We start from the raw sequence: 27,333 nt of genomic DNA, 5'->3' as shown, positions 1-27,333 counted from the left end.
GAAATTAAATCATTCCTTCATGGGGTTATTAGTGATCACATAAGGCACTGGGAGAACACAGAGATCCTTTTTATAATGATTTTTATTTTCAAGATTTAGGTAATTCAGCAGCTTGTGATTACATCATAAATAATGTCAGAAGATTATTCATATTGCAGGAAGACTGTTGTCACTGAATTTGGGCTTGATTAATCTACATGAGGCATAGGAAGATATTAATTAACTATATAGGCTACTGGAGACTAGTTGGCAAGCTCAGAGCCACTTCCTCAAGCAGCTACTGAGCTCAAAAAAAAAAAAAAATAGCTTCTCTTAGAGAATTTCCAAAGTAACATTTGACTTTACTTTCCAAAGTCTTTTTCTTTCTTTCAGAAATTATTTTTGTTATTTTTACTGACTCTTATTACAAGGTGTGTAAAAGTCCCATTGATTCTTAAATTATCACAAACTCCTTTAGTGTTTCTCAAGTTATGCTTACACTTGTGTATGTATTTGTTTATTTGTGTGTGTGTGTGCCTGTGTGTGCTCGCGTGTGTGCTCACTCATACTCTCTCTCTCTCTCTCTCTCTCTCTCTCTCTCTCTCTCTCTCTCTCTCTCTCTCTCTCTCTCCCTCTCTCATGCTTCCTTCAGAGTCCCTGTGGAGGCCACAGGACCCTAGGTGTGAGGTTGTCTGTTCTTCCAATATGCTTTCCCCAGGTTTTGAACTCAAGTGTTAAGCTTGGCTCTCAATGTCTTATCCACTGAACCATCTCAACGCCACACATTATTCTCTTATAATTCTGGAAGTCAGAAATCTGACACAGGCCTCATGGACCCACAGTCCAAGCTTTGGAAGACATCCTCTAAGCCGTGTCTTATAGATCTTTGCCTCTCACTTCCAAGCCAGTGATGTCGCATCATTCAATCCTCTCTTTGCCTTCTACAACCATTACTACTTCATCTTATGTCTACCTGACCCTTCCTGAGCCCTTGTCATATAGATCTTTGTGGTTAGGCAGAGCAAAGTCAGATTACCCACATGATCATTTCCTGTTAATGTTTTTAACTTGATCACATCGCCTCTGTGCAGTTCTTGCTGACATAGTCTACTGTACAAGATTAGCACATGAACAATGGAAAAGGGACAATGATATTCACTTAATCATGCAAGTATATTAGAACAAGTCGAGATAGGTATCAGTAGAGTATCCATATGCATTTCTATACAGTTTGGTGAGTTTACCTTTCTTCAAGGCACTGACCATGGCTGCTCCTGGCTTGCCAGAAAAATACCTTACTTACCACTGGTAAGTCTGGAATCCTGCAAACCATACAGCAATTGAGAGAAAGGTTCCTTGAAGTACTAGACCTTAGTTCCATATTTGAATACTTGGTCATTGGTAATAAGTTTGCACAGATGTGATGTGAACAAGTTAAAAACATTAACAGGAAATGATCGTGTGGGTAATCTGAGTAGCCGAATACAATTTTTCAAAAGAAATAAATCCTAACTTTATATTTTGTAATATTTAGGAGAAAACATCACAAATTTTAAACTGTACACCTTATAAATTAACCTGTAAAAAGTACATAAGCCTTGCTAAAATTTCAACACATTTCATTGCATCTACTTAGACCTAAGGGTATTGAACTTTGAGGTCACAGTCCTAATCCCCTCAATTCTGTATGTTACATGACCCACACTTTTCCATTGCTTTGTTTGTTCGTGGTTTGGCGTGCAATGTATCTTTTGAGCCTTGAAGGTTCAGCTCACTCTATCCTACAAACATGAATGTGCACAATGCAAAACCCTTAATGCCCACAAGCCTTTTAATGACTTCCTAAAGGGAAGAAAAATGTGCATGTGAAAAACCCAAGATGGCATCTTATTTACAAGTTATATAAACACACATCACCTGCATGGAGCTACATGGACACACAAAAACAAGCTTGTCAGCATTTTCCTGAGAGTTTGTCCAGGTATCTACTGATTATCCCACAAATAAAGCTTATTTAATAATATCTCAAGATCTAGTGATCAACAGCAACTTGAAAATTAAGTTTAAATGGATCTGTCACAGTGCAAATTACTATTGATATAAAATTCTCTCCAAACTCTAATTCAATAGATGGTATATATATCTTTACACTTTCATTTGTAATATTGTGTGGCAATGCTATATCCCCTCTAATCACTGAACCAGTGTAAAAAAATTTCTGACATCAAACTAACCATTCTATCCACCAGAATAAGAGATAATCTGTAAAATTTTTAGAAAATTTAGTGTGCTCGAACTATATAATTCACATGAAAAGAATTAAAGAAATAGCATATAATATTTTTTGCTAATATTAAGAAATAATTAAGTGTGGTCAAAATGCACATTGATTACCTGAACTTATATTTTTGTACAAAAAAAAATGCTTCTGGGGGAACAATTTCTGAATTTTTAAAAATACATTTTTAATAATACTCTGGCAATGCCATACATACATATAATATATTTTTATCATAGCCATCAGTTTCTTTTCCCCCTACTTCCACCAAATTGAGCCACTATTCCCTTCAAACTTCCTGTCATTTTTCTTTCCTGTTACACTTCTTTTTTTCATATATATGTATATGTTAGATATTTTCTTTTACACTTCTTTTTTCATATAATATATATATTAGATATTTTCTTTATTTACATTTCAAATGTTATCCCCTTTCCTAGTTTCCCCTCCAAAAATCCCCTATCTCCTCTCCACTCCCCCTGCTCCCCAACCCTCCCACTCCCATTCCCAGTCCTGCCACTCCCCTATACTGGGGCATAGAACCTTCACAGGACCGAGGGCCTCTCCTCACATTGATGACTGACTAGGCCATCCTCTGCTACATATACAGCTAGAACCACAAGTTCCACTTCATGTCATTTAAAAAAAAAACTTAACCCACAGAGTCCAGATAATACTTTCCATAGATCTGTGAGTGTGGGGCTATCCATTTTAGCATGGATGACCAGCCAGCAGTGATATTCTTAATGAAAACTGACTCTTCCTCCTGCCATGGCTGGTCATCAGCTGTCACTAGCTCCTCGGGTAAGGGTGGGGCTTAATGAGCCCCTCGCCATTCTATGCTGGAACCATGACACTCTTGATCTTGGCCTGCAGCCTTAGCTGCTTTGAGATCATAGACACACCAGTCCCATCATGTCCAGAAACATTATTTCACTGCATCCTTGGACAGCCTCCAGCTCCTAGAACATTTCTGCTCCCTCTTCCACAACGTTTTCTGACCTTGGAGGGGAACAGATATAATGCTAGTGCTCAAAAATGGATTAACAATCTACCATGGCTTTTTCTCTCTACTTTGACCCCTTGTGTGTTTCTGTATTAACTGTCATCCATTGCCCAAAGAATTCTCTAATGAAATCTGAGAGCTGAACTAAATATGAGTGTAGAGATCTGGATTTAGAGCAAAGTTTGAATTATATCCATTTAGCAGAATTATGGTAGATTTACTTCTGGGCCTATGAACTCTTCCAACATGATTTCTTGGCCAGATCTACAACACTAGCCATTTCCTCCTGTGGAGAGGGCCTTAAATATAATCAGAAAGCTGTTAGTAACCCTGGTAATATTCATGCCACTACTGCACCCACAGGCATAGCTCTCCAAGACCATCATTATTATAGCATTTTTACATGATAGATCACCACCTGGTAACAAAGGGCCAGGTTCCTCACCATCCCTAGTGTCTATGGAGAATAACTCCTGATGTATGGAAAAATAGATTCTGTGTTCTTGAGGCTATCCCAGCAGGCAAATGCCCAGTACTGTGTATACTGGTTATATGTCAGACCAGAAGCTCCTAAGACACTTAGTGCTCTCTGCATCATCAGTGGGAGAAGGCAAGGAGCTGAGACTGGTCTCTGAATCCAATCTCGGAGAAGAAACTATTCAAAAAAGAAGCTAGCCAGAAATAGTTTTGAACTGGCAGATATGACCAGAACTCAAAATTAGAACACGTGATCAGAAGAGGACAGGGGAGCAAGAAAGGGGAAGGGGAGCAAGGCGGACAGAAGTTAGGAATCATTAAACTCTATCACAGCTCAAGCTTTGCTCTAGGACTGGGGAAAATATAAAATGATGTAACTAAGTTGAACGGCCCACACAGCTCACACTAGCTAACAACAGTACTGGAGTGCCTTGGTAGGACAGTGTACAACTTGAAATCAGTTGCATGTGAACCAGCAGGATGGTAGACAGCTGTTTCAGAAGGTTATTACTGACCTACAGGGCAGGGAAATGATAACCTTTTGTACCTATCTGAATTATTAGATAGAATGCCATTAAATTAACACCCTAATCTGGACCCTATATAATAGTAAACTGAAAAATAATATTATCTCCTCCCACCCCCAGCATCAAAGAAAATCATACCAATCTCTTTTATTAGTTTCAAATTCCAGTTAAGTTTTAGTAACATACATAATAGTCATGTAGAAATGACTTCTTGCCAGCCCTGGTGACATGGTGAGATGTGCTCTTATAACTCCAGCAATGGAGGGGTGGAGACAGGGTGTATTTTTCTTTCCTTGATTTAATGAGGGGAGTTCATCTTTGGGATCTTCATGAACTTTCTATACTAAACCTCACAGAAAGCAAAATAATTAATAACATTAAAAGGGAAAAATGCTTTAAACTACAGTTCTCAACAGTCCATGTTCCCTACAAGAGGACATTCTATTCTCAAATAAGCCTCTTTCTATGGGCGACAAGGTATTCACCAAAACAAATGAGGATGGCTGTGTAGGAAGTATTTGGGGGAAGTATTTAGGATCCTTTATTTGTTTAAATTTTCTTCAGAAAAAAATGAGTAAAGAAATCATTTTTAATATTTAGTATTTATAAGTGTCTACTATAAGAGCCTAGAATTGAGTGCTAGGCACTTATATCTACAACACAAGTATATATACACATATTACATGTATATTTAACTATAACAACTAACAAGTTCTTTTAAAAAGAGATAAATAGCATTAAAAAATGGCTAAAGACACATTATTTGTTCTCTCAGTTTATGATTTTTATCTTTTGTCCATTAGATCATTTACCCAAAGGAAAATAAGGCAATCACATTATTTGACTTAGTTGCTGTTAAACGGTAATTGTCAAGAGATCTAACAGGGTAGAAATTAAAGTTATCTCCTAAAATAGGGACAATTGTATAAGTATTGTTTTCAGTTAAGTATACTATAATTGTGCCCTCAGCAAACACATCTACGGAAGGCAAGCAAATTATAATTATGAAGAATTTAATTATATGCTATTATCTAAATTGTACATGGTTCAGCCCTGTTTCACAAAGTGGGGTCCTTGTGGATCTTATTTATGGCATACAGAAATTGTATATTCACCTTGATCAATAGTTAAGTTAGTGATTAATAAATGCTTAGCAGCAATTAGCCCAAAAGTCCAAAGAACATAGACAAATATAACTTATCTAACAATGGGAGGCAGGCAGACATGCATAATGTTGGCTGCACTGACTTTGAAGGTCAACAGATATAGCTGGGTAAAAACACAGGCAGGGAGTCTTTGTAGATATTTGAGGCAAGGAAGGAGGCATTGTCAGGAAATGAAAAGAGGACTTTTTACCACTTGGATGTACAGGGAGGAAATCAAGAAGTGGGAATTACTCTGGCGCAGTGATTGGAACGAACACTAAGTTCAAGAATAAAACCGAGGCAACAGAGTCCAAACAAAGCAACACAATAGGCACACTCTGTAGAAATAAAATTGGATTTTCAAACAGGGTTTTAAGACCATGCTATGAGCTATATGCTACATCAAGAGGTAAATGCTCCTGGATCTTTACATTTCCAGAGAGCCCCGTAAATTCTGCACAATGGTCTAAATTGATTCACAACATGACCCCCCATAAAAGAAAAGCTGCCTCGAGGAGAAAGCTTTCCCAGAACGTTGTAGAACTTAATGAAAATAACCACCTCCATCCAGATAGATCAGGAGGTGGGTTAAGACTGCTCATTGTCCACAATGAACTTCATCTTAACCCCTAACGCAGTTGAGATTTCACCTGAAGCAGAGCTTTAGATAGATTGTCCTCAGACACCAGGCGTTTGCAGTAACTCCAACACTGTAGATCATTTTGTAGCTTTTATTTCCACAAAGGCAGCCTTTGGCTTTAAAATAAGAAGGTGATAGCTAAGCATGAAAATGAGGATCGCTTTGTTATGGGGTAGGGGACTAGGATGCCAGAAACTTTGCAGATGCGCACAAAAGGAAACCCTTGCATATGCCATTATTCTGTCAGTGGAATTTTTATGGTGTATCTCAGCTAGCCTAACAAGCCATATCACGATTGGCTGTAGCAACATCAACTTATTTTTTTAATTATTATTTGAAATTAATTTTGTTCTTTGCATACTAATTGGCCTTCCCCAGCACACACACACATACACACACACACACACACACACACACACACACACACACACATTTTCCTGTCTTTCTCACATTTTTATTAGCACCTTCCCCACCAGTTCTTCTTCAGTGTGGTGGCTTTTGGCTAGGTCCTGTGACCTACTTGATTCAATCAGGACTGTCTGTGTGGATTATAACTACCCCACTGGAGCCTGTTGGGCTCATCAGTGGGCTCACAATAAAGTCAGTGTGGCCTCATTTTAAAGCTGATAATATAGTTTGCTGTTATTTGATGCTACCCTTGTGTATAGCCTAGTGTAGTGGCTATTCCTGGTTGTCAACTTGACTATATCTGGAATGAACTACAATCCAGAATTGGAGGGTTCAGCAGTGACCCTAATCTGGAGGCTGGGAGATAGAAGTTTCTGACCTGGATCTTGGTATGGAGGTCTTGAGGCATAGTGGCTATGAATTCCAGGAGATAAAAACAGGGAGATCTCTGAGTTCAAGGCCATCTGGGATTACAGGTGTGGTGGCACACACCTTTAATCTGAGCTACACCTTCTACTGGAAACCTACATAAGGACATTGGAAGAAGGAAGACTCTCTCCTTCGCCTGCTTGCTACTGACTACTGTTGGGGAGTTGGACTGAAGACTGTAAGTCATCAATAAATTCCTTTACTATATAGAGACTACCCATAAATTCTGTGAGTCTAGAAAATCCTGACTAATACACCTAGGAACAACTCTTGAAGAAACAACTCTTCTCCTGTGCTGGGGAATTGATCTACACGGGTGCCCAGTTTGCCCCAGACACAGTTCAGAGGGAGTCTGTACGTGCCTCATCTCTTCCTAACACATTTAGCACCTCGTACTATCAAGAAATCACATGCAATTCTGATGTGACAACCATTCTAGCTAAATGGTAACCAGAAAATACAACTGCTTTAAGAACTTTAGCTTCTGATTTTAGGCTGATTACATTTTAAACTTTACATTGTATGTAAATGTACATATAGCGTATGTATATCATATGTGTAATGTACAGGTGTATATTATACTCTGCACATCTTATTATGGAACAGCACTGATTCACACTTAATAGTGTAAAAGCTTGTGGGGGAAGGAATGGAGAGCCATGCTGCTCCTGTGTTCACATGTGAGTATGAATTGATTCCCTACATGTCATTCTGGGCTAACTGCCTGCTAATACATACCCTGCGTATGACTGCAGCACTCTTAAAAATTCTTCAAAAAAAAAAAACCCAATTTGATCCATAAAACCTTTATTAACAGGTTTCCCTATGAGGCTTGTTTCTCACGACTCCTCACTCTAAATCTAGTGCCCATGGAAACTTTCAACGTGATTGGCACTTCCTGCTTTAGGTCAGGGGGATGGGAGGGGGTGATTCTTTGCTTGGCCTTTGAAATCTCAAACATTTTTTCTGACCCTTTCTTTCCATGTATTTCAGATACATGTTTGCTTCTTTCCCTGCCTTTCTCTTCGTTGAGCTGTGTAACTCTGTATCTCACATTAGTGGGGTGGCATAGTAAACACTAACAGACTGACTGTCGGAGCCATGCGCTTTTCCATCCCCAGCCAGGTCCCTGATGCAGAGAAGATGCTCTTGTTTCCACATGAACAAATACTAAAAGGAATAAATAAAGCCAGTTGCTTCTGGTGTGATGCTGTTTTGCCAACACCTTCGCAGGACCACCCAGCAACAACAACTAACTAGACAGCTGTGCGTCCTGTAGCTTCATCAAATACGTAGAAAATTAACCCTCTCAACCTCCAACATAAAACCCAGGTTGAGATGACTGAAAATATAATTGCTGTTATGGAAGATGCTATCAGTGTCCCCTGGGTGTCCTTTAACCCTCACATAAGCACTGTCATCACAGGCCAATACAGGTTTAAGTGACATAACTTGCCTGGAATCACACATCCTAAATTCACCCTAATCTATGGAAAATCCACGTTCTTTCCACTGTTTGCTGGCCATCTGGAGAGCTGGGTGTAACAGGGAAACATGGTGCAACTGACTTCCAATCTCATGGCATCCTCAGGATCTTCACATTACCCAAACCAGATTGATTTCATAAAGCTGGGAGGGAGGAAATTCTTAGAAATGTGCACAAAATTTAAGTTCATTTATAAGTGAAACTCAAATAAACCAAGTGGCCAAAAGCCACCAAAACCCCTGAGGCCTGAAAACCAACTCTTTATTGCTTAAAGAAACCACCCAAGTTGCCAGTAATTATGATTTTGCTTCTTCACATCATGTTGATGCTTGTGTAAATGCAGTGATAGCTCCTGAAAAGGACCTCCACATGCTAAATCCTGGGACGTATTCATGTCACCTTATGTGACCAGACACACAAACAAGAAACTATAACTGTGTGCTTGAATGAAAGATGAAGGGATGGAGAAATAACCCATTATCACACATAGAAGATCGAAATGCAGCCCCAAGCAGGGCAATATTCATGCAAATGGCAGGGGGTGGGGTGGGGGGGGGTTGTGACCTCAAGACACAGAGTGCTTGCTGAAAGCCACCAAAAGCAAGAAGAGACAGCTAGGGTGTCCTCAAACACCTCCAGGAAACCTCCAGGAAGGTCCTCCAGAGCACACGACTCTGCCAACACTGTTTGTATCAGCACTTATAGAAGAACAGTTTTAAACCAACAGACTGTCCAGGTCCAGACTCGCACACTGTTGATCCTGGCACTTGGGGAGGCAAAGGCAGGAGAATGGGCATTCAGGGTCAGTCTTTGGCTTCCTGGTGAGTTTAAAGCAGATTGGACTAAGAACCTTACATTGGCCTGGGAGAGGGAGGGAGAGGGGCTGCTATCAGGATGGAAAATGAATAAATAGAAAGAAATGAAAAAAAATAGACATAAAAACAATGGACTACAGTAACCATAAGAAACTAAGATTCCTAAATATTAAGAGGTATAAATCACAAATACCCGGAAAATTCAGTAACGTCAGTAGTGTACCATTTGTCCATATCCTTTCAACAGAGGAAGAAAGAGGTAAGAGGCACTCCCCTTAGCAGCACCTTGACATGGGTTTAAACTGACTTTGGACAACAGAGTGCTGTGACCACTTGGATTTTTTTTCTCAATAAACAGATGATTTTACAGCAACTCTTTGCTTCCTGCCCGTATAGACTGCCACCATTCCAGGGCAGACTGTGTTAAAACGTTAGGGCTGAGACAATAAATGAGAACTAATAAAACAGTGAAGTGCTCCACTTTCAACTCAGTGATCCAAGGCAACAATGGTTCAGAATTCACGATGCAGCTGGGTAACCTGACGCTGGGATGGATCTGAGGCATTACACTGCTGATGGGTTTGAGATCGTGGTAGGCAATAACACTCCACTCTCTACTGTCCCCAGGCGCGGTGGGATGGCTTGACGGGGCGGATCACCTTCAATAAGACGGATGGCTTGAGAAAGGATTTTGACCTGGACATTATCAGTCTCAAAGAGGAAGGAACTGAAAAGGTAACTTCCTGGATGATGAGTAAATTATCCAATGCACTCATGAAAGGGCATTGTTCGTACATTTCAGTGAAATGGCACAGGCCATTGGAGAATGAAAAAGTGACTTTCTTGGCACTTCCATTAACATCCAGCATCCTGGCTCATTCTCTCCCAGTTGGATGGTAGGCACGGATGGGCTAGATGGTCAAATTTTAATGTAGAATTAACAGCACTGATTAATGTTTATCAATGCTTGGTCTATAAAGCAACTCTGCATTGTTGTCTACACAACCTTAAGCACTGGCATGGTGAGGCCCATCTTGTGAAGAGTTTACAAAGTTGAGTTTAGATTTGGGACTGTCGAAATTGCAGCTGGTTTATCTATGGCAAGGCACCCAAGGGTTACTCAGAAATTAATTTTAGCTGAACTCTATTTTGAGATTGGTGACAGAGGGATGGAATAAAATAAGATAAAATAAAAGATGAGCAAATTAACATGGCATCCTTAATTTAGGACAAATGCTAAAAATTTTCAGCTTAATGCTGGATTCTCACTTTAAGATTATTTTAGTTGGAAGTCTCCATTTCAAAGTTTGAGGTTTTATTTTATCTACTACTTAGTCTAACACAAATATAAACTGTTAGGTAATGATAAAGGAATTTTGCTGCTCAATATATTTTACAATTTTAATTTAATATCCATGTACACAGGTCACAATCAGCATTATAATTGGAGAATTTGCCTTCAGGACCTTAAAGACTAAAAGACTGAGAAAGTCCAAAGCAATTACCTGGATATCAGAACTCCATAGATAAACACATTTTCATATGACAGAGACTAACTCACAAAATGTGTTGCTCAATATAAAAGAGCACTTTGAAACAGCTAATTTCTAGCTTAATTTCAAATGGTTGGTTTTATTTTTAACACATGGTAAAATTTCCTTATCTGTTTCATTGGTTCTGTTTACTGGGACACAATTTTCTCACTTGGCAGATTATAACTGCCCTCTTCCTGCACACCCTATTCCTAAACACCCATTAATTCAAACGAAGATCAATTAATCTAGATGAGAAGGCTATCACAGGTGTTGATGTCTGAGAAGAACAATTAGCTCACAGCTTTGAGAGTACACAGTACACGTGTCTGTGGGTTTCCTATTTCAAAAATGCCGCTTCCTCTTCTTCTCCCTGGTTTGGGTATCACTCTACTGGGTTCCTCTGCTGGTTTAACAGAGCACAGAACAGCTACCCGCCTCCATGATTGTGTTTGGTACTCGGGCCAGAGAGAACAAGAATGTTGATGATAACCTGAAAGCTTATGATTACTTAAGAGAGAGTATCGGCTTCTCTAGGCCCACTCCTTTTTGTCCTTTTGGCTCCTCTGAGTGTGTAGCTGTTAAGTAAATGCCTTTCCTCCGCTCAGACAGGTGATAAACTAGACAGAACCACTGTGGTGTCTCCATGGCTATTTCAATGCACACTGATATTAGGCACATTGAATTGCTGTTTTCCCATCAAAAGCAAAAGCAAAATAGATGAAAGTATTTTCTATTTACCTCTTATCTCTTCAACCTTTGCCACACCTTTTCTCTTCAGGTGTCTCGGCCTCAGTTCCTGAGATGGCTGGTTGAGTCTTGAAGGCAGTGGGGAAGGCTAACATGTCCCTCGGGAACCAGGGGAAGACATGCCCACACTTCCCATGCCAGCTTCTCGGGGCTCACAGGCAAACCATTATCAAAAGTCCGTCCATCCTTTGCACCCAGACTTATTACTCTCTGCAAACTCATAATCAAAGCTACACCATGCAGCATGTTTCTCTGTATAGCTTAGGAAGTGTGTGTATGTATGTGTGTGATGAAAGACCCATGTTTTTTACCGTGAATTCTTTTAACAGTTCTCTTAAAGTGTGGTGAATATCCTCCAACCCTGCAGCATACCTGTGAACATTCAAAAGCAGCTTAATTTACTTTATGCTGTGTAAAAGGAGCACATAACTTCTGTGACACCCAGCCGGCCCCTTTCATTCCCTCGTCATACCTAGTGTTGGTCTTTATATGAATTAAAATGCAAAATCCCAAACAAGAGGTGAGGACTGTCACGCAGACGATATACATCACGGTTCCCTGCTGCATTTTAATTAAGTGTGTTTTTATTTTTTCCCTCTGAAACCCCAGGCCTCTGGTGAAGTGTCTAAGCACTTGTATAAAGTGTGGAAGAAGGTTTGTACCCTGATAACAATTGCAGGGCACTTGGGGTTGGGTGGTGACACTCTGCCAGTCTTATCAGGCCAGGAGCTTACCACATGCATGCAGATTAAAGGGGGAGGGGGGTGTCACAGAAGGGAGGGGGCAGGGAGGCAGAGTGTGTGTAAATAGTGGTGGGTGGGTAAGTATTTCTTTCCCCCTACATTAGCTTTTCCACTGGACATGATGATCAGTGTCCACTGATGAGGTAACGGTGACAAACCCAGATGGCGGCCCATTTACAGATCTTCTCAGACCACTAAATATTCCCCCTAAGGGCAATGAAAACAACCGGTTTGATCCATTAGACTAGTCAGATAGGCTCAGGCCTCTGAAGGCAAGGGCGGTTTCCTCAATGTCACCCAACTGTGAAGTATGCTCCATTGTCAACAACTCCCCCTGCTCACAAGCCGCCTTTGCTTTATCAGAGCATACTGTCTTGACATGTATATTAGAACTAGTTTCCAGAGGACAAATCAACGGGAAACTTTTGAAGGGAAATGAGATGATCTTGTAAATTTTAGCACCCATTATTTCATAGTTTATTGCACAGGATCATGTTGCCAGTGATTGAGCAGAGATTTACATAAGCAGATGGTAGACACCAGAGAGACTTGCATGAGCAAAGTGTCCAAGTGACAGGCAAACGTCGTACTGCCACAGGCCATTATCCTCCCTCGCACCGCTCTCTCTCTCTCTCTCTCTCTTTTTCTCTTTCACTCTACTTAAAACCCGTTGCTAAAAGTTCTTTTGATTGACAGATAGACTTTAAATTACTTCAGGTCGTTCAGCTTGAATGGTATGGCAGGCCCACCTCTGCCTTTCAAATGATTGGTTGAGTCACAGAAATTAAAAACAGTTTCTACTAATGGCCAAAAAATAATCTCATCATCCCCTTAAAATAACTCAGCAGAGTAGCTCAGAAATGTCCTTCTTTTTATGTATGTGTATATATATGTATATATATATACACATGCTGTTTTATTGATGAACCAGAGGTGAACAAGTTTCCTCACTTACCTGCCACTGCCACTTTGAAAGCAGCTTGTTATTTGAGCTTGATCCTCCCAGGACATTATGCAATGCTGAATTAATTCAAACTCACTACTCTAGAGCATAGAGTCCAGGCTCTGAAATTAGCCTCAAGGGGAAGGGGCAATCACCCAGCCAGCATGACTCTGTAGCATGCACATTCACAACCTGAGGATGTCACATCTGGGTCTTGCTAATCCATGCCTTTCTTTCTCATCCTCTCTGCTAACCCATCATTGCTCATGTTATCAGCTGACTATGCCATGGTTCACCTACTATGCTCAGGAATGAGGGACTCACTCAAACCCAACAGGATATCCTTCTCCAAGAAGGTTGTCTTTAAGAGTTTGCTCCAGCATAGTCACAGCTTGAAACTCTCCTCAGCACCAGAACTTTATTTAAATTACCAGATAGCTCTCCTGACATTCATTCCAGGAGAGAGAGAGAGAGAGAGAGAGAGAGAGAGAGAGAGAGAGAGAGAGAGAGAGAGAGAGAGAGAGTAATCTTTATCTGATATCTCCCATACAAAGGGGGCTCAAGGCACAGGAAACAGAAATTCCTTTATTTTGTTTCCCATACATATCTGATTGTATGCACTCAGCCATTTTAGACTCTGTTCTGGTGACTCTAGGTCTGGAAAATAGACTCTAATGACTCTCTCTTAAAACATTCATTCATAAATACTTCCCAAATACCAAATGGCTACTTCCTTGGGTCAATTTAGGCAATGAAAGAAGGCTTTTGCTTCATAGTCTGAAAATGGATATGCTGCTTCTTAGAGTCACTCCTCCCTGGTTGTAGAGCAAGACCATAAAGCCAACATCTGGGCATCTGGTTGACTGCGCAGCTCTGTCCAGCAAGCACGCATCAGTGCATCACAGAGTCCCACCCCATCAGAGACACTGGCTTGCTGGCAACATGTCCATTTATTTCAATTAAGAAGTAAAGCCAAGGCAGAAGCCCGACCTTTCCTTGGCTCTCGTACTGGTTTTGTTTTTATTTTAACAACTTCTGCAGTAAAGCTGGCAGGAAGATTATCTCCTCTGCCTTGTCTTACACAGTAGGATCTGTGCGCTCAGCACATTGAGCCGTATCTGACTGCAGGACAGCAGCAATGGTCTCTCCGCACCTTGCCTACCATTCTATTTCTGACGAAAAGACAAAGAGACGGGGGCAAAGTAGGAGAGAACATTTGTCTGCAGTCTAAAGTCTTATTTTAGAAAAGAATGTTACAGTAGAATTCAATAATACCATTTTTAAAGATGAAAACATATTTAAACACACGCTTAACATTAATAAGATTAAGAGTTAAAATACATCCTGCCTTTAAAAATGCCTAAGGTCACAAGCATATTCTCTAATACTTGATTAAAAACTTATTTCTGTACTTCTAGGTGCCTATGTCAATGTTTTATTGAAATTGTACCCAGGGCCCACCCTACACATAGTCTTCCCACACAATACAACCTAGAGTAAAGCTTGGGATAAGAACAAATGGACCAACATGTTGAATTTGATGTGTGTTTCCTAGAAGCCAGGGTTCTGCCTCAAAAAAGCATTGGAGGAGGGAAAGTTGGAAAGAATAAGCCCAACTTCTCAAGTGTATGGCTCACAAAGGGAAACAGAGGCTCTCCCATCAACAGAGAGACTACACAGCACATCACAAGAAGCCTTCAAAGTTCAGAAGGGTTCCCAAGGGCAATGGCCCAGATCCCATCTTCCTTCTAGTATCCTCTCTGCAAGCAGTTGCTATACCCGGCACTCTGTTCCCTCCATTGGTGTCTTCATTTCCCCAACAAATTAACCCTGATTCGTATGGAGGAGAGACATAGTTTATACAAATGTGTGAATGCACAGTGGTTCTTAGAAATTTCTCAAAGAATGTGTACCTCTAAGAAGATACCAGACAAGCTGCTGCTGCTAATGTTAGGGAGCAAATCAAAGCAAACCAAGGTGGGAGGACCTATCATATGCACATAGGGTAAAATTTTTAATTGTTTTTTTAAAAGGCACTTTTGTACTAGAGAGATGCCTCAGTGATTTCAGAGCACTTGCTGGTCTTCCAGAGGACTGGAGTTCTTCTACTCCCAACATCCACATCAAGATGCTCATGACTGCCTGGAACTTCCACTCGAAGAGAATCTGACTCCCTCTTCTGAACCCAGATGGCACCCGCCCTCATACACTGCATACGTTCATAGAGACATGTGGACACAAATGAAAATGAATCTTTAAAAATAATTTTAGAAGCACTTTCCTCTCCATTTTGCTGATGATCAAACTGAGGCACGCCCCTGCCATCTCTTGATCTTCTCAGCATCCCTATGGTACAGAGAGATGAAGCTCGGTCAGTTGCATCCTGTTTAAGGTCACCCAGCCACTGCCTGCCTATTTCTATCTGACTTTGAAACACATTCCTTATCCAGAGCCTGGCAGTGAATGAGTACAGGGCTGGGCCGAATAGCTCAATTTTCATAGCTCTTTCCTGGGTCTTCCCAGATGCTAAACAAATCAATTTATGGGTTTAGTATCCCTTAGCAGAATTTCTTGAGAACAGAATAGTATTGATTTTATTTTTAATTTTGAGATATTTTAATTTTCAAGGTAAGATCTCTAAGGGTGGAACTCAAGACTAGATAGAAATTTGAATATATTACATATACTGGTTAAAGAATTGGCAATTTAATTTTGTATTAATTCTTTGACGTAGCTTGCAAAACCATGGGCCTCACTGTAGCATTGTCAAACATGAGTACAAATACACTTTGTTCACATCTCCCACTGCCTTTGCCTTCCTCTCCCAATGGTTCCTTATCTCTCCCCAAACCATTCCAGCTTTCATGTCATACGTGTGTGCAAAATGTCACACACATCGCTATTCAACACTTCTGTTTTGACTCTGACACATCTACTTAGGTCAGGTGATTCTGAACATCTTTGATTTGGGGCATCAGGAATGATCAGCATGTATTTAATAGGGCCGACCACATTAGCAGTGACCAGACCACTGGAGAAATTGAAGACCATCTTTTTTAAGGGTAGTGGAGTCTACTGAATATGGACAATCACCTCTCTCTCTCTCTCTCTCTTTCTCTCTCTCTCTCTCTCTCTCTATATATATATATATATATATATATATATATATATACATACACATATATATATATATTCAATGAACAATACAAGTTCTTTACTTGAAGAATTGGTGATCAAGAGTACACAAAAGACAGATAAGCAACAAGTATAATTACAAAAGACAGGGTGTTTGGGCAAATTGTGCACTGGTCCTATAGGAATGAATAAGAGGGATCTCTTCTCAGCATCCATTCCTCAGTGAGGGTGGGTCCTGAACTTTGCCAAGCCCTCATCTATGTAGTTTTTCCCAAGCCTTTCCTTTTCCAGTCCCAAGCCCCTCCAACACCCACCCTGCCCTTTCCATCCCAGCAATCACACACCTTAAAGAACCTGGCGTTGACTCTTTGGTGGCATGATGTTTGATGCCGGCAGAATGTAACAAGGGTACAAGTGTTTGTCTACTGCTGTGTACTGTGTCCTACAATGCCCACAGCTGTACTTGACACATGGAAATAGGTGTTCAACAAATATACCACAGAGGGAAAAATCTCATGTTCACTTACTCCTAGTAATTTAATTTTAGAAAACAGCAGTGAGCTTACTAATTAAAAGGAAACATTCCAAACTTTAATCCAAGCACTTGGGAGGCAGAGGCAGGTAGATGTCTCTGAGTTCAAGACCAGCCTGTTCTTCAAAGCCAGTTCTGGCCAGGGCTTCACAGACAAACCCTGTCTCAAAATAACAATAATAATAATATAATAATAATAATAATAAATAGATTAATTTAAAAATAAAATAAAATGCCTCCTGCACCTTGCCTTAATTAGCTCAGATTTAAGCTTCTACACGTGCTTCATTCTATGGTATAACTCTCCTCTACCAAGTAGTCTCCACTGTGAGGCACTCGTGTCCCAGGGTGCAAGCGTTGGTCCCATTCCTGATATAGCGGGCCCTCTGTTTAACCTAAGTACTGTTGCAGGCAACAGGCGGCCTCTGACGTCCTGTGTTCTGTGCAGATTGGGATTTGGAACTCCAACAGTGGGCTGAACATGACGGATGGCAACAGAGACAGGTCCAACAATATCACAGATTCGCTGGCTAACCGAACGCTCATTGTCACCACTATTCTGGTAAGCTGTGAAGTTCTGGCCCTTTATCCACACTCCCACGCTAGACCTAAAGGGATCCTCTAACTGTCTTTTCCAGCCTGGCAAGGCTTTCTGCATGTCTATTTTTTTCAACTGGAGAGCTAAAAGCATACATTCGTATGTACTTAAAGAAATGAAATGTAAGCGCCTGAAGCCTCTCCACAGACTCTTCATCTTTCTCGAATCCTGGCTCCACTCTTCCCTCGCTCTGCCCATCCAGGGCCACTTTTGTTCTCTGCCTGCTGAACTGTTGGTTGGTTTGACTTTAGAAAAAGACCAGGGAAGGGGATTCAGCAGGGGAAACCAGTGAAGTTGTTTTTTGTGACTCCTGTACTGTCCATTTACGGGTTTGTCCGTGTCTTTCCATAAGCACCTTCCAGGCATTATCTATTGCCCTACACCTACATTTCAGCTTCCCTGGATTGTAGCAACACTCCTACCTCCCCGTCATCTCTACCCTGGATCTTCCTAGTTCCCAGGTGTAACAGGTCCCTGAACACTGCACCGTTTCCATTCTTCTTTCCATGAGCTCAGACCTCTGGAAAGAAGCCTTGTATCAATGTACTCAAAGACTTGTATCCCATTCAATCCTGCTCTTATGCCCAGCTAGCCAGTGTGCACATTGCTCTCTCTCTTTTCCCATGGGAACTAAGTAGGCACAATCCACGTGAACTCTGCATTTTAAGGCACACTTTGCTTCATTTCATTCACTGTGTAACACTCAGCTATTTGTCTTTGAAGTTGCCTTGTTAGACTTCTTCAAGAAGAACATCTTATTCTTACTTGTGCTTTCTTCTGGCCATCACCTTTGCTGCAACTACCTTATGGAAACAGGGTTTTTTTTGGGGGGGGGGGTGTTTTGTTTTACTTTTTGTTTTTGGCAAAGTTCATTGTGTAGAACCGGCTGCCCTGGAACTCCCGTAGGTAGATCAGGCTGGCCTCAAACTCAGAGAGATAAGCATACCTCTCCCTTCCTAGTGCCAGGATTAAGCATGCATATGCCACTCTGGGCAACAACTTTCTATTGCATTGGCTTGATCCAACTGCCAGCTTGCTAGAGGAGGAGCCTACCACACAGGGCATCTCATCAGTGGAGTAATTATTATAACAGTGCAAAACAAAAAGAACTCAGGGAAGAATTAGTAAGTTTACAGATGTGTGGTAGGAAGGCAGCCATTACTCATAAGATAAGGGTTTTATGTGAAAGCATCTAGGGGAACATTATCTTGAGTTCCAAGGTGATGTCAAATAAGACTATAAGACTGATAAAAGACGAAACCCTGGAAATCGCCAACCAGTATGCAGAGAAAGGACAACTGTAATTGAAATAAAGTTAAGAATGAGACTGGGAGGAGAGGAGGGGGATGCAAAGCAAATAAACAAATAAATTAGTGAAAAATAAAGCCTTTAAAGTTTTTATTTTTTAAACAACTCCTCAGTGTGAAATGTTAATGTACATGTGAATTAAAAAGAAAAAGTTCTTGGAAAATGCAAAATACATTTTCCCAAGGAAGGAGAAAAATCAGAATATTTAGCATACATGATGTTTGAAAAAAAATGAAAGACATATATGCTGGTATTCATGTCTCCTTTATAAATAGACAGTCTTGGGCCAAAGCCTAAGGCAAGGAGACTCCTACAAAAGAAGCCCAGATATGGTCATATCTGAAGCAGGATGTGGGGCCCAAGTGTCTTCTGAGATTATCCATCAGCTCAGAGTCAGAATTTGAGCTAGTCATGCCTCTGTCGCACCGTTCACTAATCCTCTCTCCTACCACAACAGTGAAAGAAAACATTGCCATCTAAAAAGGCAGGAAAGGAAGAAAAACGCGTGATGGCTTTTGTCACAGTGGTTTTTGTTACAAGTTTAGCAGAAACAGGAATGTCAGCAACTGACTTCAATACTTTCCGCTCTTAAAAATCAACTTCAAATATTACATGTCTTCAGGCACTGGCAGAACACTTTCCTTTTCATGATAACAGAGCTTCCATGCCCGGTTTGTTTCGCTTAGGAAGAGCCCTACGTGATGTACAGGAAATCCGATAAACCACTGTACGGAAATGACAGATTTGAAGGATATTGCCTGGATCTGCTGAAAGAACTGTCAAATATCCTAGGTTTCCTTTATGATGTTAAACTGGTTCCTGACGGCAAATATGGAGCCCAGAATGACAAAGGGGAGTGGAACGGGATGGTTAAGGAACTCATCGACCACGTAAGCAAAAACACACCTGACTGCAAAACGCTCTAAGGGGAGAAGAAGTAAAAGGAGGAAAATACAGTTATTTCCATTTCAGAAGAATGGGTTTATGTGTTCCATGTTTACACACACACACACACAAACATTTCTTAAAAGGAAAAGAAAATAACCTAGATATGAAGTTTGCTTGGTTTGGAAGGGTGGGTGAAAATAAAAGTTGAATATTAAAATTTATACATTACGTGAGTAAGCTTGAGAGGTTTCCAATTAAATTAAGAATTCTAGGACCTGCGATTTGGGACGCAGAGAAAAATCTCATCCTGTCACCTTATATTAATAACCCAAGGTGTTCCTTCCTCTCTTCTCTAACATGTTCTTGGTAAAGAGATTATCTGGTAATTTTAGTTTATGAATAGCAATCCTCTCTCTCTCTCTCTCTCTCTCTCTCTCTCTGTGTGTGTGTGTGTGTGTGTGTGTGTGTGTGTGTGTATGTGTTGCTCTGTCTCTGTCTGTTTATTTATCTCTGTATGTTGCTCTATTGTCTGTCTATCTGTGTGTTGTTCTGTCTCTGTCTTTCTGTCTGTCTATCTGTGTGTGTTGCTCTGTCTCTCTGTCTGTCTATCTGTGTGTGTTGCTCTGACTCTGTCTCTCTGTCTGTCTGTGTGTGTTGCTCCCTGTCTCTCTGTCTGTCTATCTCTATTTGTATGTTGCTGTCTCTGTCTGTCTGTGTCTATCTCTGTGTGTATTACTCTCTGTCTCTCTGTCTGTCTCTCTCTATGTCTGTCTGTCTGTCTATCTTGTGAGCGTGCTCTCAGCATATGGGTTCTGTGGGTATGAGTATGTACCTTGCACAGACCCTCACCCCCTACCCCTTCATAATTTCTGGTTTCTCTTTGGTAATAAATACTATAATATAAACAAATTTAGATCATGGTAGACACCTCTTGCACAAAAAGCACTTGAAGTTGAGATTAGGAGGTAGAGATACTCAGGAGAAGGCTAGTCCCTTGCAGCTGATGATCTGACACTTGCTTTTACAGAGAGCTGACCTAGCAGTGGCCCCTCTCACCATCACGTATGTACGGGAGAAAGTCATTGACTTCTCCAAGCCTTTCATGACTCTGGGCATTAGCATCCTTTACCGGAAGCCCAATGGAACCAACCCCGGCGTCTTCTCCTTCCTCAACCCCCTGTCTCCAGACATTTGGATGTATGTGCTCCTCGCTTGCCTAGGAGTCAGTTGTGTGCTTTTTGTGATTGCAAGGTAAGTTCGAGAATACTGAGTTCATGGCAAAGGCCTGGCAGTCACAGATGTCAAACATTCACGGTTTAAAAGTGCAATTTTATTTTTGCTAATTGTTGTATTTTTTCAGGATTTCCATGGAAAGCTGTTGAGTGCATTGAAAGCTAATTAGCCATAAAGATACATATTTTAAAAGAAGAGGACAATCCTTTGTAGTCATTTAACTTTTTCTGTACTTCCGGTCACATAGCATTGCTATCTGTTCTATTTTTCTGCGGAATAAAGGACAAAACGAACAATTGATTAAGTGGGATATGTAAAATATTATTAAAATAATAATGAAATTATTTTAAGATATTTTGTTTGCGAATAATTGAAAAAGCCAAACAGAAAAGACAAGGTATCTAGGAACCACCCCAGCAAATCAAAAACATGGAGAGGAAGATGCTGAGGCCCTTAAGGGTAGAGGTTTCTGTGAGGTTCTTCTTTAAAATCATTAGGCGGTAAATAAGAATATTGTGAAAGTCACACTGAAAAGAAATTACAGTGTGGAAGTTTGGTTGATTGATTGGCTGATTGGCTGGCTGATTATTGCTTCTGTACTGGAGATGGAGTGGAGGGCCTTATGTATGCTGCTTAGCAAGCCCTCAACCCCTTAGCTACGTCTTCAAGCCATTATAAAAGCTTTATGATACTCTGGAAGTGATTCCATTTAAGCTTTATCTTTCAAGATTAAACTCTGTCCTCTGTATGTAACCATCATACTTTATACAAGTCTTCCAGAGCTCTTTATTCTTCTCAGTAGAACATATATCCAAATGCCTTTGATACTGAATTTCAAACCACTATTTTATTTTTCTGTTCCTCTTAAACCTTTGATGGTTCTAGATAAAGTATGCTTTAAAAAATTTACTTTTTATGTCATGTTTTCAATCTTTTTCACCTTTCAATAAAAGCTGGTAATTTTTCCCCTTAATCAATTTTTGTCTTCTCTCCAGTAATTAATAAGAGAAATATCTCTTCATGGTAACTCTTTGCCATTGTCCATTGTCCATTGTCCATTGTCCATTTTCCAGTTTTGATTATTTCCTGGTAACTTCTCCCCAGAATAATTAGAAAGAAGGCTTGGTAAAATGACCCAAGCAAGACACATGCAGAAGTCTGGCAGTGGCGACACACACCTTTAATCCCAGCACTTGGGAGGCAGAGGCAGGTGGATTTCTGAGTTCCAGGACAGCCAGAACTATACAGAGAAACCCTGTCTTAAAAAAAACAAAACAAACAAAAAAAAAAAAAAAAAAACAGACGCATGCAGAAGGTCTACAAGGCAGTCAAACGGAATAAGTGACCTCTGATGTATGGTTATTTAAGCTTTCAAAGGGACTAAAGATTGGGAGTTCTCAACATCTTGTAAAATGAGCTATTGCCAAATCTCAAATATTGTTTTTTGAAATAGTGATCAAAATTCTTTTTGCGTGCTCACACATACACACACAAGTTCAAATTTTCAGTCATGTCACAGTCAAGAACCATGTTCAGGATAATTTTTAAAAATCCTTGGAAATGATTTTTAAAAATTATCCTTTGGATAATTCCTTTAAAAATGATTCCTTTGGAGATTTGTCATAATTCCCAGGTAAAGTTTTTTTACCTGGGATAGCCATAAAGTAATGAAGTTCCCTCTCACAAGGAGCAGGCTACACTGGGTTAACTTGTTCCATTTCTTTAACCCTTACAAAGCAAGGAAAAAGACAGAGGCCAATAAAAATGTGAGTTTTCAAATCCTGAGTCCAGGGTTTCTTCAAACATTAATGATTACAAATTAGTCAAGGAAGGTCATGCTGATGTAAAAGTCCCTTGCTTACTTACTCTAGCAAAGTTGGCCAAAGCTACCAGGAGGAAAACAGTATGTGAGCATCGTCTAGAAGGCCTCACAAGGACATGGACTGAAGAGGCCCTATTGCACTGCCTCTCAACTGTGACTTTAGCTGCCTTTATGTTTGTTATCAGGATATACCAGAAAGTGTAACATTCAGAATATCTCTGCACTTTGTCCATTTCCTTATCAGCTCTTGAAGACCCACCATCTGTATTTCAGACTCAACTCCATATCATCTACACCTTTGAGTCTGTCCTAATCCTACACTGTAGGGCCACTAAGTGCAATGTTCAGAATCAAAGCCCCAGCCTGGTAAGCCAGTGCTGATTCCCCTTCCTTCCCATCATAATCTGAGACCATGAAATAGGTCAGTAGGTCTCTCTGCACCAATAAAGTGAGCTGCAACGCGGTTTTAGTTGCCATGCTAGTAGTTTGCCCTCAAATTCAGTAACATAGAAATGAGAACCAGTTAATCTCATTTGATCTAAAGAACCTTTCAGATTTGTGTTGTGAAGATTATCCATTTATGTTTACTTAAAGTGAAAAGCTACAGCCCAATCCAGCATTTAAGCTAACACCCTCACTAAATAGATCCCTAAAAATCATTCGCTGAACTGAATAAAATCTATACAGTTATAAAACATCAATGTAACAAGGTAAGGAAAGCCATAAACAATGATGGTGAAGAATGACTGCTAACAAATGTGCATGTTAGTGTTTGGATTTGGCAGTTGACTCTAAAAATATTTAACTCTACAGAATTGGGTTCATGATGAACATAAAGCTGAACTGGGCCAAACTTCCATGTACAGGGGCCAGCTTGCATTGGGGACTCACATTTGACTTCCTAAAATGAAGCTTTTTATTGTTGTTGTTTTGTTTTTGTTTTTGTTTTTGTTTTTCAAGGCAGGGTTTCTCTGTGTAGCCCTGGCTGTCCTGGAACTCACACTGTAGACCAGGCTGGCCTCGAACTCAGAAATCTGCCTGCCTCTGCCTCCCAAGTGCTGGGATTAAAGGCGTGCACCACCACTGCCCAGCTTAAAACGAAGCTTTTAAGGTGGTCATCTAGCAAAAAGTAAAATCTAGGAACAAGAATGACTTCTTGAAAGCAGATTCTAAGGTTACAAAACCAATGGGTGATGACAACTTCAAACAGACCTTTCCCCACTGAAATTGATTGATCTTTCTTCAAAGCAACCAGTGTCTATCAAAAATGAGAACTAAGTCCCTCAATTAGAAAACGTCTCAGTGAGGAATATTTCACAACTTTTCATTTAATGTAAACTTTGCATCATCTAAAACCTAACCCAAAGTAACAGATTCACATGTCTAAATCGTCTGAATTCATTATGAATGCATTTTGTTACAATATTTTCTTCTGAAATAAGGAAGGTCTTTCTATGCAACCCAGGCTATTCTTTAACTTCCTGCAGAGTCAGACTGGCCTCAAACCGGAAGAGATCCTCTTGCCTCATCATCCCAAATGCTGGAATTATAGGCAGCACCACCATGCCCGTGAAATAATACCATCATCTATACAAGTTTTCACATAGATTCTAAATAGACACTTGTCCCTTTCCCATGTTCCAGGAAGTCAGCTGACCTATTGAGGGTCATCTGGGACAGCGATTTTAGGTGGCCATTTCTGCAGATCATGTATTGGTTTTTCACTAGACCCCCCTGCCGCTGACATGCTGTAGTGTGTCACTGTGGCTATATTAAGCATGCTTTACGATTCTCAAAGGGAAATATCTCCACCTATACAACACATGTGTGTTTCTACAATATAAAAAGCCGGTGTCTTACAGCATAGCCCGTCATTGTTTAATTTTCTTCAGTTCACGTGCTTCCCAGGTCATTGAGAATCCTCGAGACAAGGAACTACCGACCTCCTGAAGAGCTGAGACACGTGCTGATGGTTAAGGCCCTTTCCCTCTGCTCCACAGAAAAGCCACTTAGTTGCTCACAAGTGTTAAAGTGTTAAACATGGGGGGAAACTAAAAGCAGCATGCCAAGGACACGTGCTCACTGATCAGAGTATATTTAATGAGCAAACAACAGGATATCAGGGGCTGGTAGTTTCCAAGCTTTATGGTCTATTTGAAAAGCCTGTATTCTTGAATGCGTAATCCTCCTAATTTATTGCAATTAATATTTTAAAGTTATTGTACCAAGGATGATGATATTGTTTAAGTCACAGCATCTTTACTCTGCGTGCTGTTTCAATTATTAGGTTCATTAATACCGGTATTCGTCCTTTCTGCTCAGCAAACTACTATGGTTATGAGAGTGTATAAATTCAAAACTTAATTACACTGTTGCAACAGTAATTAAAATGTATTGGCACAGCACCGTCAATTAAAGCTATGTTCATAAGCTCACGGCAACCTGTGTGGTGTACACTGCAGCTTGAGGGAAGCCACAGGAAAGAGCTGGATGATATTATGGTGCGATAAATGATCAGGCTGCTATCCTAATGCCCCGAAGACTCCATGAGAAGACACTGCACACTTTGCAGAAGGTGTCCAGGGCTTTAGAGAACATTTTTCATTAAGAGAAACTATCTTCCCAGTTCCTTGTACATGATGCACAGCATGTCTGGCTTCTCACTGTAGATAATATATTCACCTTAAGCCCAGTTCTCCCTGATGCATCTGCAGCCTGCTATTGTTTATTGCTGAAGCCTTATGGGTTGGAGAGCATCCGCATGTTTCTCACTGGTGTTGTGGTATTTTAACAATGCTCTAACAATCCTCTTTGCCTTGAAAAGACCCAGCAGCAAATGGCAAAGCTTCCAGTGCTATGAATTATTGCCTTTTAAATGATTACAGGTTACTTTGATGAACATCTGGCAATGTTTTAATAAAACACACATGCACACACCCATACACACACACACACACACACACACACACACACACACCTTGCTACGTTAGCTCCCTAAAATACCCCTATAGCTGGTGTCTCCTCTGGATTAAAAAAGTTAGACTTATTCTTAGAAAAATAGAAAGGACTAAAACTGTAATCAGTTCTCCAAATTATTATTTTAAATGTTACTTCTAAATATCTAAATTTCCCCCAATTTATAAAGAGGTAAACCGAGGGCAAAAAAATCAAATCAAATTCTTTGTGTAGATTTTCATCAATGATTCATTATATTTCCAAAAACTTATTACCCATGGCCCCTTGCAAGCAGAGTGATAATAATGTCATAGAAAACATTTCACACCTAACAAGACTTGGTGATTATGAGACTGCAGGGCATAATTTAAAAAAACAATTCAATTAAAAATAAATCAAAAGGAAAACATGAGCTTCCAATTTCCTACTCTAAGCCTTGGAGTCAATGCTAATATACTATATTAATATATGTAATATACCTAGTCCTGGACTGTAGTTCTTCCAAATTTAAACCTTGTCTTTTCGATAAAGGATTGAGGCTTATATTTCTATATAGTGTCTTTGGAACAAGATATATATGGCCCCCAAATCTAGCCCATTTTTTTTCACGCTTGGTCTTGACTCTGGTTTTATTATTCCTGCATCTTTAGTGAAGTACTAGAATCTGTACACATGTCTGTATTCATGGAACCGTAAATGGTCCAGAAGAGCAAAAGACCCTCACAGCATCTAGCAACATAAGAACTCAACTGTGTAATTCCTATGAATCCCACCACTGCTCTTGTTGCCCCTTGCTGGGGCTTAATCTTGGGATGGGAAATCCTTTCTTTATGGTTAGCCAGTTGCTCAGTAAAATGGGAATGGATGAAAGCACCAAAGAATTCAGTAGACATAGGTCTGAGGAGCATGATCCTAGCTGCCAACGTATTTGATTCAGAAGCTGAAAGTCGGTGGTGAATACTCTCCCAGGAACTTTTGCATTTAGTCCCACAGAGCTGAAAGAGGCTACCCGAGGTCTTTGCTCCTACTGCTTCTGCTCAATGGTTGGATTTCTACGTTGCTCAGCAGGTTTGACTCTGCTTCATGTATGTGTGTGATATTTACAAACTGTTTCTGTTAACTATCACAGGTTCACACCCTACGAGTGGTATAACCCCCACCCGTGCAACCCTGACTCAGACGTGGTGGAAAACAATTTCACTTTGCTAAATAGTTTCTGGTTTGGCGTTGGAGCTCTCATGCAGCAAGGTACACCGGTTGCCCATTTTGCCACTTGCATCCCACAGTCTGCTGACAGGCTTTCATGCTGGTAAACTCCACCATGAAGCTAGATGGTAGGAAGAAACACCCAGGGATATAAACTAATAGCAATGGACTTTCTAGCCAGTTCTCAAGACAAAGGCAGAAGTAGAGTCTAAATGGGATATTCTTGCTATGTATCTAAAAAGAGCACTTCTTTCAAACACTGGACAAAATTTCCTGCAAGTAGTAAAAAATAAGAAACCTATATTTGTTGTTTTCTCACTGATGTAATCAAATAACTGAACAGATGCAATTTAGGTAGTAAGGCTTTGTAAGTGACATATAACTAAGGGTACAGCCCAATCAGGTGTGGAACACATGGCAACAGGAGATTGGGGCAAGTGACACATTGTGTCTTCATTCAGCAAATAGAATAACTGCTGTGCCCCTAGCTTTTGTATT

The 27,333-nt window shown here is 40.3% G+C and overlaps 1 protein-coding gene and 2 long non-coding RNA genes across 15 annotated transcripts in view; 1 reads left to right on the top strand and 2 right to left on the bottom strand.

Annotated features, from left to right (window-relative positions):
• Positions 1-27,333, top strand: part of Grik1 (glutamate receptor, ionotropic, kainate 1) — a 394,963-nt gene that overhangs the window by 323,449 nt on the left and 44,181 nt on the right. For 7 of the 13 annotated variants that reach the window (XR_384929.4, XR_384930.4, XM_006522919.4 and 4 more), the window contains 6 exons: positions 9,818-9,925; positions 12,082-12,126; positions 17,274-17,387; positions 19,418-19,621; positions 20,647-20,870; positions 26,759-26,877. Coding sequence is in view for 11 of the 13 variants with exons in the window: in XM_006522919.4 (XP_006522982.1) it covers positions 9,818-9,925; positions 12,082-12,126; positions 17,274-17,387; positions 19,418-19,621; positions 20,647-20,870; positions 26,759-26,877 (814 nt within the window). In the remaining 2 variants the exon portion in view is untranslated. Of the gene's footprint in view, positions 1-9,817; positions 9,926-12,081; positions 12,127-17,273; positions 17,388-19,417; positions 19,622-20,646; positions 20,871-20,979; positions 21,826-26,758; positions 26,878-27,333 lie in introns of those variants that run through there. The other 6 variants (NM_010348.4, NM_146072.5, XM_017316880.2 and 3 more) reach the window with 3 other exon arrangements.
• Positions 1-27,333, bottom strand: part of LOC115486002 — a 91,381-nt gene that overhangs the window by 38,956 nt on the left and 25,092 nt on the right. The window lies entirely within an intron of this gene.
• The window catches only part of 4930590A17Rik (RIKEN cDNA 4930590A17 gene), a 42,984-nt gene continuing 30,811 nt past the window's right edge, over positions 15,161-27,333 (bottom strand). Inside the window, exon 6 of the long non-coding RNA NR_155304.1 lies at positions 15,161-15,504. This is a non-coding gene — a long non-coding RNA (RIKEN cDNA 4930590A17 gene). The remainder of the gene's footprint in view (positions 15,505-27,333) is intronic.

This window comes from Mus musculus, chromosome 16 (assembly GCF_000001635.26).
Source record: "Mus musculus strain C57BL/6J chromosome 16, GRCm38.p6 C57BL/6J".
Taxonomy (NCBI): Eukaryota; Metazoa; Chordata; class Mammalia; order Rodentia; family Muridae; genus Mus; species Mus musculus.
Note: the sequence above shows the minus strand (reverse complement) of the source record. Positions and strands in the feature narration are given on the sequence as shown.